The sequence below is a fragment of the Bufo bufo genome, chromosome 2 (genome assembly GCF_905171765.1).
Source record: "Bufo bufo chromosome 2, aBufBuf1.1, whole genome shotgun sequence".
Lineage (NCBI taxonomy): Eukaryota > Metazoa > Chordata > Amphibia > Anura > Bufonidae > Bufo > Bufo bufo.
Window position 1 is genome coordinate 437,257,045 of NC_053390.1, and position 12,869 is coordinate 437,269,913.

General features: G+C 40.3%; 1 protein-coding gene across 1 annotated transcript in view; it reads right to left on the reverse strand.

Moving 5' to 3' along the window:
- Positions 1-12,869, reverse strand: part of CPAMD8 (C3 and PZP like alpha-2-macroglobulin domain containing 8) — a 177,633-nt gene that overhangs the window by 143,318 nt on the left and 21,446 nt on the right. Inside the window, exons 2-8 of the mRNA XM_040417458.1 lie at positions 11,340-11,491; positions 8,335-8,357; positions 4,282-4,447; positions 4,146-4,198; positions 2,389-2,406; positions 1,350-1,404; positions 604-717 (exon numbers count right to left, since the gene is read on the reverse strand). Coding sequence (XP_040273392.1) covers positions 604-717; positions 1,350-1,404; positions 2,389-2,406; positions 4,146-4,198; positions 4,282-4,447; positions 8,335-8,357; positions 11,340-11,491 — 581 coding nt within the window. The remainder of the gene's footprint in view (positions 1-603; positions 718-1,349; positions 1,405-2,388; positions 2,407-4,145; positions 4,199-4,281; positions 4,448-8,334; positions 8,358-11,339; positions 11,492-12,869) is intronic.

Below are 12,869 nucleotides of genomic sequence, written 5' to 3' on the forward strand. Positions count from 1 at the left end.
CTTCTAATTGACTTCAGCAGGCAGAGGCGGACTGGGATCTTAAAATGGCCCTGAAAAAAAATACTAAAAGTGGCAACATTTTAAAGTTGGGTCCAAATTGATGGAAGGCAGGGCCAGTAATACCATATTGTGGCACATTATACCGCCCCAACAGAGCCAAATACCACAGTCCAGCGCAAAATATTGCCAGCAGCACAAAATACATCCCTAAAAACTTTAACTGGCCGGCAGAGAGAAATTTCCCTGTAAGGTCTATGGCCAATCCGCCCCAGTTGGCAGGAAAAAAAACACCACTACATGCACATGGTGACTTTTTTCTGCTGCTGATTTCAAGTCTGCTTGAGAAATGGCATGTTACTTCATTCAAGTAGGTTGTAAGTGCATTTCCCATTGAAGTTAAAGAGCTAAAATAGCATCGATTTTTTTTTTTGCAGTGTTTTCGCCACTAAAGATGCACTGTTTGCAGAGACCTACTGATCTGCCACTGTTTTGTCTGGTAGATTTTTTTCTGTGCGACCGCAGCCTAAATGTGATGCACAGTCCTTTGCATTTAAGGGACCAATAATGTGCTGGGTTGCCCACTACTATCTAAATTTCACTCACCGTAATTCTGGACGGCAAAAGATTTGTTAAATACATGGCCTTGAGTTTCAGCGAAAATCAGCCATTCCCCAAACACAGGTTGATCAGACAGAGGAAAACTCATGTTAATAATACCTGTCAAATAAAGAGAAAGAGATGTAATAACATTTAAAAAAAATACATTCCTAGTAATAATTATGACATAAATCCATTAACAAATCGTATAAAGCTTCACTGCAGTTCCATTAATGGACCACAGTAAAGAGGGAGATTTATCAAAACTGGTGTAAAGTAGAACTGGCTTAGTTTCTAAAAGCAACCAGATTCCACCTTTCATTTTCCAAAGTAGCTCTGAAAAATGAAAGGTGGAATCTGATTGGTTACTATGGGCAAGTAAGCCGGTTCTACTTTACACCAGTTGTAATAAATCTCCCCCTGTGTTTTTAGGCAGGAGTTGTAAATAACCTTTAATTTATAATCCCTATGTTCTCTGAAAAACACAGAGAATCTTTATTTTAGTTTGCTTTTAGCTAATACGACTAATTTTGCAACCCTTTGCTTTCTAAAGAAATTGGTTAACAAGCCTACACAGAGATATGGTATAATGGAAAGATTTGCAAGTTCTGAGTGTAATGATATATGTGACTTCTTTTCTGAAAGTTTTGGGGTATGCAATTTAGCATTTCTTTTACAAGTATATAATATTTTAATACAGACTTATTTTTCATTTCTCTTACCAATTTAATACAACAAGATAGTTAACTTACCACAGCAGATTGGATTTAGATCCGTCCACTGAGTTATCCTAGATCCACGTGGATCCTGAAACCAAAAGAACACCAACATATTACACAGACATAAAAATAAACAGACCACGGTAGAAAGGGGTGTGGAGTTTCAGAAGTTGTGTGCTGACATGACCCACCCTGGCACTCCATCTTGCCAGCAGAGGTCAGCCCATCCAAAGCATTGGCATCCTGTTGACTCAACTTGACTTCAAACTGACCTGGTCTCCTTCTACTGATTCCTGAGTCTGATGTCAACTGTGTGTTCCAGACATGGAACAGTTTGACCATGCCCTTGATGAATCCTGCTCCCTGCCACATGTCTATTGGTGACTGTTCTGGGGGTCTTTTAAAGCCCCTAGTCACCTAGTGAATCCTGCGAAGGGAAGTATACTTATCTTCCAGCTACATGGGTTCCAGGCTGTCTTCACTATACTTCTGATCCCTGCATGTAAACTTCCTACATCTATGGGGCTATGTTGCCACTGTAGCCAATGATTGGCCTTAGTGGTGATGTGTGCCCAATCACTGCTGGGTCACATGCTGGTTGAGGACACGTCACAGCTGAAGCCAGTGATTGGCTGCAGTGGCATACGTGATCCTGTCTATACAGAAATTTACAGGAAGGGGAAGAACGCTGAAGTGAGACATGGACTCGAAATAGAGCGTTGGGGACCAGGGGAGCAAGAGTTTTTCAACAGACACAACACAGTGTAGGGGTCTGTTAAAAAGTCCACAAGTAGGTAATGGTTACAGGAGTATTTATGCATTAAGTCCCACAAGTAGACAAGGCAGAAGGACTAGTGATTTTATGGTAGAGTATAACAGTATGAATTAAATTTGTTTGTTGACTGAAAGCTATTGGAGAAACTGACATAGGGCTGAAGCAAATGGAAAGTGGTGGGAAGGATGGAAAAGCATACCATAAGGATAGTGCTGTTTTTAACTAGTGGTGTAAAGTAAGATATCAGAGTTACTGCTATTTTGAACATATAAACTGAGTGTATGGCTCATAACTTACCATTATGTAAGCTTCAACCTAAAATACAAAAATTACATGTAAGATAAAGGTGAAACATACTGCTTTATAGGTTACAACATGTCATAAAAAAAATGGGCATAAGGGAAATATGCAAGGGGCTCTACAAATGTATACATTTTCCCTTTATAATAATTGTCTGGCTCAAAAAAGATAAACTAAGAGGAGATCTCAAATTGGTATGCCTTTTTTTTTTGACAGGGCCAAAAGTTGTCTATTTACACAAGATTATGATCACAGAATTTGGCTGATCGCTGCATTTTTTAGCTGACAACAGGCAAAAAATCAAACGTAACCGATCACACTTTTCGGCAGGTCATAGATTACCATCAGCCATTCAGAAAAGTCATTTGTGTATTATTATTCTTAAATTATGCTCATGGTGCAAATCAGTTATTTTGGCCGATTTTACCTTATGTTTTTGTGCAGCTTTATTATTCTCCTTGGCCTCATAGTAGTTGCAATGTCCACTGTGACTAACAGCGATTAATTTAAATTATTATTAACCCCCAATCATTACATGACAATCTATGTATACTTAAATGACATAAGTCATTGCCTTTTATATGGGCCATGGATCGGGACAGTTATCAGACTGCCTTGATTAGGTGATACATATAGGTGTGCTTGCTCCTCCTCTTATTGGTTGCTGGATGCACATAGGACTAGGAGCAGCACACTATATGTGCAGGGTCTTCTCTCCTGAACGTAGATGCCCAACAGCATACAGTAGGTAGGTTTAGAGTAGGACCTGCCTGACTGAGACCACCTTGGCGCGCGTAGGCGGGCAAAGATGTGATTTGATCAAAATATATTGGGTGAGAGTCTTGGATTTTATCATATCAAAGTGAGGTCTTAGTCCATATATAATGCTTACATCTATTGTATTAGTGCATTATTATTTGTTTTCTGTGATTTTTTTCATAAATGTAGCCAAGGACATCCGCATATTTACTTATCATATCCTGCAGGATGTTTTTATATTTTTTTTGGTGTTTTTTGCTTAATTATCAGGGGCAAATGTTAGTATGAACACAAGTTGGTGATAACTGGCCCCAAAAAAATCCTCTATAAACAGGGATGTACTGCTGACAAATAATGGAACTGGAGCAATGAGCAGGCAATGATTGGTGATCAAATTGCTTATCAGCCAGTGGAAAAGGTCCTAAGGTACCCATACATATTAATGTGTTGACAGCTGAACAAGCCTTCAACGGTCTATTCTGCCAGCAGTTTAATGTAAAGGGAGCTCCCAACTCTTCCCCGATAGATGATATCCTTTTGTTCTCCTAGGAGATATGTTGCCACCAGGAGTGTTTGGCAATGGCTTTCACCTCTCTCCCCAATGACAATGAGTGCTTATATGGCAATTGCTTATATGTGTAGAAGGGAGTCAGGTGAGATGTTGAATGAATGATCGTTCAGCCGACAGCTATTGAATGTACAGTATATGGCCAACTTAAGAGTTTCATAGAAATCTTTAATGTGTGTCAGATGTTATCACTCAATGTTGATGATATCAGAGTATGTCACTCACATATCACACAATGTTATCAGTTGCCTATCATGAAAATGAACTTACTACTGGATCACTGGTCTAAACGGGCACTGGTAGAATTAGAGTATTGTACTTTAAAATAGGATAAACAAAATTGCGCAACAGATCAAGTAATTTGAAAAATATCACTAGCAAATGCTCTATCCTCTTTTCTTTAAACACTTAGCCTTTCTATCCTTACCTTTTCCTTGGCTGGGCGTAAATCAGGTGTCACCATGTATATATTGATAAGCACTAGAAACAAAGATTAAAGGCCTATATGAGGACACATGTCGGAAAGAAACGTTAAGGCCAGAACATAGACATACACTTCTCACCTTTTTGTTTGGGTTTATATACTGGTTTATCAGTCTGTATAAATAAAGATAACCCTTTGCTATCCACAGTAACAGTGGTAGAGTTGTGGAAAATGAATCCGCCATCATTCAAATGACGATTGCCCCAAACTTTCAGGTGAGCTTGTCCTCTCAGTCCTGGTGGAACCTGCGATACGGAAAAAATAATTGTAAGAATGACTTTTCAAGCTACAGAACATCACTGAATGGACAGAGAAATTCTTATGACCTTCCAGTTATAAAATAACTCTCTAGTCAGTCTTTAAAAACTTTTTTATAATGAGCATAAAGATCTTTAGCCAGCATTATAAGTTATAGAGGCTGCATATATAAATGTTTTATTAAATGTGCAGGTTATTTGGGTGCATATGTACATTCAGCCTAAATTACAGTAATCTGAATTATAAATGTTAGACTTTATACATCTAAACATGTATTGATATACAAAACATTTAGCTGTATGAAGAACATAATGTAATGTCCTTCTAGGACATTACTTGTGGCTAATAAGCATATCTTACCATGTTTCATACTGTTTTGCACTGTTTTACTTTTGTTTGCAGAAAAATAATGTACTGAACCTTTAAATGGGAATTGGTAAGGCTAAATCAAGTATTTACTAAACCCCTGAGATGTAATAGAAAGAGGACAGAGCTACTGTAAAGCTGAGAAAGGCTTTCCTTGACTCCTATCAGTCAGTGGAGTCCAGTGTGGCTATGTGAAACTAAAAGGGAATGCAATGGATAGAATGCACCAATCATATTGGCCATGGACCTTATAGCATATGACTAGGTTTTTGCATTTCGACCGTCCTAATATATTTGCCTGTAGCTTGTTTTGCTGCTTTTTAAACTGTACCTTGCTGCAAGGAATTGCATGAAATATTGGAAATTTGTGTACCCCTCTTCTGGAACTGCAAAAGAATTATGATATTGTCACGGACGTTCTGGTGATAGATGGCAGGAGATCGGTGAGACTTGCATGTTTTCTGTATGGATCAAATGACGTCTGTGTTGTTTCTGGTGCTTGCCACACCTTATCTCCCCAGGTGTGGCTATTATGGTCATTTATCTTTCTCTATTTATTGTTGCTTCTCCCACTATGCTGTGCGGTTTATAGCTTCTGTTGGAGTTGTGGATAGCTGGTGTGTGGATCTCGACTGAGTTTCTGGTGCTGCCATAGCCACTTGAAGTTAAGTCTTTTCTTTCCCTTTTGAATTTTGTTTGGGATATTTTGTGTGTTGCATTTCCCTGTCATTTGTATTAAGGCCTGAGGGAGACTCCTGTTCGTCCTTCCTTTTGGAGGAACAGGTTGTCTCAGTCCTGACATTAGTACCAGGGTCCTATAGGGTGAGTTAGGACACTAGGTATTCCGGTGTATGAACTCACCTACCTCTGGGGTCTGTTCATACTGGTAGTTAGTCAGGACTTTGATTAGGGTTTTACTAGGAGGTGTCCATCTTCTTTCCCTAGTTTACAGGCCTTATTCCCTCACCCATTTCCCTCCTATGTTCAGTGTGGTGTTTTACTCCCACACCCGAACGTGACAGATATGAGGTATTGCGTCTCAGAGGACATAGAAAATAGCTCAGCAAGAACCTTGTTGAAAACAGTTTTTGCAAAGACTGTGTGCCTCCATCCTGTGTGGATGTGTTTTGCATCTTTCTACTCAGTAAACTTATGTCTGCATGTTTGCACCTTTCTATCTGAACACCAAGGGCATCCCATCAGCCAAGAGTCTCTACACAGGGTGTGCCACAGGGGAGACTATTACTCTCAACATTCCCAGTGCCATGGTAGGTGGATATAGCCCACCCACCATGAGAACCGTGACTACATCCAGAACTACTACTCCCATACTCTTCACACTCTCCTTGGGTTGCTGCAATAATATATCAAAAACATATGATACAAAAAAACTAATAAATAATGTTAAATAGTGTAAAATGAAGCAAACAGTAAAAACAGAATTTTCTATGCTTTGTACTTATTGCACAGCCCCCTGATGGAGTCAAGGGCCTTATAATGTAGGGCCCAATAATAGGGCACAGCAGCACTGCCCTAATTCTTGCAACAGGATTGACACAGTAGTTGCCACATGAATTGTTAATATATTGGTGTCATTTTGAATAGTGACCTTATACATTTCTGCAATACAATGAACTCAATCTTGAAATTATAGTAGTGAGTGGCAAATGGGTTAATTCGAGTTCAATGTGTCATCGAAGTAAGTGTAAAAACCTTCAAAATTGAAGTTGACATGTATCCTTTCCCCTCCTTAAATGACTAAGATGTGTTTAAGGCGTCCCCTTGCTTACACATATTCCCTCATGGCTCTTATCCCGCCAAACATATGCATTAGTGTCTCCTTTCCATCAGCTCTACTCCTCTTTTACAGGGGAGGCAGCACACAATAAAAGAAGCAAAGAAGTGGAAATCTTGAACATTCAAACGTTTATTATTTTATGCAATGTATTTGATGACCTGTGGGCTCCCAAAGCTGAATTTCCGTTGGGTTTCCGATCTAAAAGGGAGATCATCACCAGGAAATTCACTGTTAAACCAGGCACATTATCTTATCTTATTGTACCTCCTGACGAAGCTGAGGCGAAACACGCGTCGATGTTCCTAGCCTGTCCCGTGCCTGCTGCTTTTACCCTCCATCATGTCTCATGGTATGCCTTAAAATTTTTATCTGCTATCCACAGATGAGCTCCCTCATATCCTTTATAACAAGGCTTGGTGTGTGTTGTCTCACTCATGTGAGGGCTCTACATATATTTTTATTTTCTTCCTTTGCACTGCTAGACTCTAGTGGCTGAGATTCATCTGGCGGTTATGCACCAGGGCGACGATCACATTAACTAACATTTGATAAGTTATATTTTATGTGCTATTGTATTGTGAATCACCCTGCTGCATATTATTGGTATACATGTGATCCATCTGTTGGCGGGTAGCAGCGACACTGGCCAGTGGATTGCGGCATCCGGTTTTTCTGCTGACTCTTCATACCCTTTTCTTGCTATCTTTAATATTTTAGTAATCATGATATGTTTATTATAATTAAATAAAAATATATATTTTTTGAATACATTGGGCATTCTTTTGTTGTTTGTTCAACAACACTATAGATTTAGATGGTTATTCATTCCCTGCCCTAACTTACGGTCTTACATTGAGGCTTTTCTTGTTTGGTTCTACATTATCTTATACGACTACCTGTCACTTAGCGATCTGTGGCTTCATTCTGGAGAAATGGTCATTTAAATTCATATGTAAATGAGAAGTTAAAAGGGTTTTCCAAGACTTTAATACTAATGAGGTCATCAGTATCTGATCGGTGGAAGTGACACCCAAGACCCCCTCCGATCAGCTGTTTGAGAAGGCACCGACACTCGTGTGAGCACCACGGCCTTCTCCGTGCTCACCAAGCACAGTGCCGTACATTGTATAGTGGCTGTGCTTGGTATTGCATCTCAGCCCCATTCACTTCAAAGGGCTTTGCTGCTCCTAGGCCTTGTGACAAATTAACATGTCGTCCCAGGTGTCAGACCCCCACAGATCAGATACTGTTCACCTATCCAGAGGACAGGTCATTAGTATTAAAATTTTGGAAAACCCCTTAAGTGCAGTGAGGGTGGGCCCAAGCTACTCTGTACACCCTTTCATCTCCTGCTTCCTCTCTCTCCCTCTCATTCTTGATTGACAGTGCTGGCAGAGGAAGCAGAAGGAGCAGTGAAGCACAGAGTGACTAGGGTCCACCCTTAGCACACTTACCTGCTCATTTGCCTATGGATTAAATGAAGCAGGATGAAGCAATTGAACACTAAGGGAAATGTATCATTACATTCTGAGCCAGCCCTGCAAAGCTTTGTGCTTGGATTAACAGTGAATTTCCTGGTGAAATAATTCTTTTGATTATCTTAATTAGAAAGTATTTAAGGGAAAAAAATTAACAGAGAATGGAAAAAATAATTTAGAGCTGGGATTATTCTTATATTATGCCTTAAAACTACTTGAAAGGGACACTCACCTTGATTTTCACCGTGCCTTTATCTGGGAAAACAAAAAATAAATCACGATTATCTGTTATGTGAACTACTTGGAATGGCTTAGCAAAGAAAATACTTCGCAAAATACTTTGCAAAGAAAATACAATGCTCCTGAGTTTTTCATGCTTCCTAATTTAAAGGGGACCTATGCTGAAACCTTGAATGTGAAGCCGTGCTTCTCAGATTTATCAAACTGGTGTAAAGCAGAACTGGCTCCACCTTTCATTTTTCACATCAGGTGGAATCTGATTGCTATGGGCAACTAAACCAGTTCTACTTAACACCAGTTTGATAAACCTTCCCTCTGTTCTTTTGGGTTTCATCACACCTGCTTGGCGTTTCCAGCGCGCGAAGTACAGATCCAATATACTTTCTATGTACTCCACGTGCTAGAACAGTCGAGCAGAGCTAATGAAACCCAAAGGCACATAGCACTCTGAGAATGGCTGCCGCACAGTTAACCAATTCAGGAACTATATAAGGGCAGCTTTCAAAAACTGCATGTACATAATGCTTTGCTCCACCATTCCCAGGATACAGATGAATATATGGCAGGGTGGTCCTGTCAAACAGCTTTTGGATTTTTTTTTTAAATAGTGCATTGTTTTGATTTTTCTGCACAGAGGTACAGTATTTGTCCAGTCAATTCTCAGAATATTTGCCGGGTTGCAGACAGATCTCCGCCAGTCCCTATTATAATTAAAAGGATTTTTTTTCCGTCAGAATAGGTCATCAGTATCTGATCGGTGGGGGTTCGACACTCAGGACCTCCACTGATCAGCTTGCCAAGCATAGTGCCATACATTATATAGTAGCTGTGCTTGTTATCGAAGCACAGCCCCAGTCACATCAATGGATCTGAGCTGCTCCTAGGCTACGTGACTGATAAACGGGTTGTCACTCGGCCTAAGAAAAGCAAAGAGAAGGCTGCGGTAATAATGCATGCGCCGCTGCCTCCTCGAACAGCTGATTGGTGGGGATCCCAGGTATCCAGAGGATAGGTCATCAGTATAAAATGTCGGAAAATCACCTTTGAGAGCCAGACGGCATTCATGTAACTTCCGGCAATGCCGGATCCTGAGAGACCTGAGCAGCCTGCCGGATCTCCTGAACGCTAGTGAGAAGCTAGACCTCAAACATTTCTCACTGAAATCATAGAGCTGCTCTGTCAGCTGGATCTGTAGCCGTAACCTCTTCTCTACCGACAGCTCATAAATACTTATTTAAGCTAAATTACAATCAAACCGACAAGGCTGCTTTCACATCTGCGTCGGAAGCTCCTTTCAGGGCTTCTGTCACGGAATTAGTCAAAAATAGCGGAGAAAATAGTACTGCATGCAGGACTTTTTTCTCCGCTAAGAAAAACGTTCTAGTCATAGCTTTAGTCTATGGGCTCCATGCCTGTTATTTGCTGAATCGGGAACTTCCATTATATTCGTTCTTCTGCTCCTATAATGGGAGGGTTTATTAGCCATGCTCTGTAATCTGTGCAGAGGTCAGGAGGAAGCTGATAGGCTGTGACAATCACCTATTGTAAATGGTGTTATCTATATAGAGGTGTTCTGTCTGTCGTGATAATGAGAACAGCTACTGAAAAGTTAGGCTACTTTCACACTACCGTTCAGAGCGGATCTGTCTGCTGTCTGCACAGACGGATCCGCTCCTATAATGCAGACGTTTGGATCCGTTCAGAACGGATCCGTCTGCATTATAATGTAGAACAAATTCTAAGTGTGAAAGTAGTTCAGACAGATCCGTCCAGACTTTACATTGAAAGTCAATGGGGGACGGATCCGTTTGAAAATTGAGCCATACTGTGTCAACTTCAAACGGATCCGTCCCCATTGACTTACATTGTAAGTCTGGACGGATCCGTTTGCCACCGCACGGCCAGGCGGACACCCAAACGCTGCAAGCTGCGTTCAGGTGTCCGCTTGCTGAGCGGAGCGTAGCCTGAACGCTGCCAGACTGATGCATTCTGAGCTGATCCGCGTCCACTCAGAATGCATTAGGGCAGTACGGATGCGTTCGGGGCCGCTTGTGAGCCCCTTCAAACGGAACTCACAAGCGGACACCCGAGCGCTAGTGTGAAAGTAGTCTTACCTGTATAGAACAGAAAATCTTAACCTATTATTAGATCTAGTAGCCAGTACGAAAATTGCAGGATTACATACTTTTTTTTAAAATATAGTGACATGGAAAATAAATAAAAAAACTATAAAAAATTTCTAAAAAATGTTTAATATAAAATGTGATTTAAACAATAGGTAATTTTTCTAATGAGACATTCCATTCAACTCTTACTCTCAACTCCACATACACATGGGACACTTTACCATAGCTTTTGCTGTACTTTCAAAGCCTTCACTTTGTGGAACTTAGTAAGTAAGGCTCCTCTATACAATTATTTTAGTTTAAAAAAAAAAAAAAGCCTTTTACTATTCTGTACAGAGGCAGACATCATGCTGATTCTGGAAATTCCAGGTCATTATTTGTAGAAATCTTGTTGTCCATGGCAGCAGATTATAACCCATGCTGTTCAAGGAATTCCCTTGAATTGGGGAAGTCAAAACATGTTGCCTAAAATGCCTTTAATGCCATCTTATTTCTACTTCATCCGAAGAATAATGCAAGCAGTAATTTGTCCTTGGATCAGCTTGTTTTTGAAAAACAATGCTATTGGTTTTCCATTGTGAATTGCCAAATTGTATGAGATTAGAAAAAGATTTCTGCCTTCTAGAAACAGCGCCACTGATGCTGAGCTGCATTGCCATACACTGCTCATGATCAAGAGGTGCTATTTTAGAAAGATAACAGCCATGCTTTTTTAATCTCCTCTAGACAAGCAGTGAAGTGATGATCTGGAATCTTCTGATGGTATTTGCTTAAAGGCAGGACGGATAAATAAAGATTAACCATATAAATACATTTCCTAGACACAAATAAATGAAAATAAAATATTATTGCATGGTACACTTTTACATACCTAATACTGTTCCATAACCAGATGCTACAGTTTCGCCTTTTACCACCAGCTTCATCTGGATCTTGGTTTCTGTAAGTGTGTGGAAGATGGTGACACTCACGGCTTCTTCAACCCCTGAACGGAAAACTGATGGAGCAGCTATCAGGTAGCCTCTAGTATTGAGAAATAAGACAACTGTGACAAAATAAAACAAGCTCAGCAGAAGAAAGTCCTTTCTATTAGGGTCCATTCACACGTCCGTTTTGGTGTTCCGCATCCGTTCCGATTAAAAACGGAACGTTATGCGGATCCATTCATTTTCAATGGAATCCGCAAATAATCGGAGAGCACTCATGGTGCTCTCCGATTCCGTGATTCCGTTCTGTTCCATGGGTTCCGTTATTCGGATCCTGGAAAAAAAATATACCCTGTCCTACTATTTGTCCGATTTTGCGTTCCGTCATCCCATTCTAGTCAATGGATCCGTCAAAAAATCGGATGACATGCTAAAAGCATCCTCATGTCATCCAGATTTTCGGATCCGCAAAAAACAGGAACGTTCATCTGGAAAGGTAAAAATACTGACGTGTGAATGCACCCTTACACGGGTAAGTTGTGGCAGATGACGGCCAATAGAGCAAAAATATATAAATAATGGGGGAGATCAATCAAACTGGAGTAAAGTAGAACTAGCTTAGTTGCCCATAGCAACCAATAATTTTCCAAAGTAGCTGTGAAAAATGAAAGGTGGAAGCTGATTGATTGCCATGGGCAACTAAACCAGTTCTACTTTACACCAGTTTGATAAATCTCCCCCAAAATTCTTACTTTACCTGAAAAAAACTGCAATCCTAACAATATAAAATGTCCTTCATTTTCATTTTTTATCCTCATTTTTCCACTAGTAGTCTTAGGCAGATATGTAAATGATTACAGGTTCTGATTAGAATGGGTCTTGTCACAAGTACTTCTCCCGCTGCCCTATAAAAAGACTCTCAGAGGCTACTTTTGGGTAGGGTACCTCTTGTGTTGACTCATACAGCAGGTCTTCCAACTGGCGTTTTTCAGAAGTATAATGCTTCCCACACACAGCAAGGGTTTCCCAGGTATGTCTCCGCTAGATTTCAACACTTCCTTGGCCTGCCCAGTTGCCAGATTTATCATCAATTGAGCATTTATGGGACCAGCTGAGACGGCAGCTTCTGCAACTTACAAGTGTGCAGGATCTACAGGCCCATGCAGAAAATATCTGTGGGCAAATTTTCCGCAGGATACCAAAAAAAACCTGTATGCTTCCATGCCCAATCGTATCTCATCTTGTATACAGACTAGAGGAGGCCCAATAGGGAACAAGATCCTCCATTGAATTTTACAGTTTTCTCCAGGAATCGTATCCTTTCCTCTAATATTGTAATCACTTATATATATCATTACATTCACACATAGAAAGATTAATTCCGTTCCAACAACTCCTCCTTGGTGCTTTTTTAGTCAATGAGTGTACATTCTATAAGCACTGAGGTACCTGGAGGCATGTTATGTCAATTATCT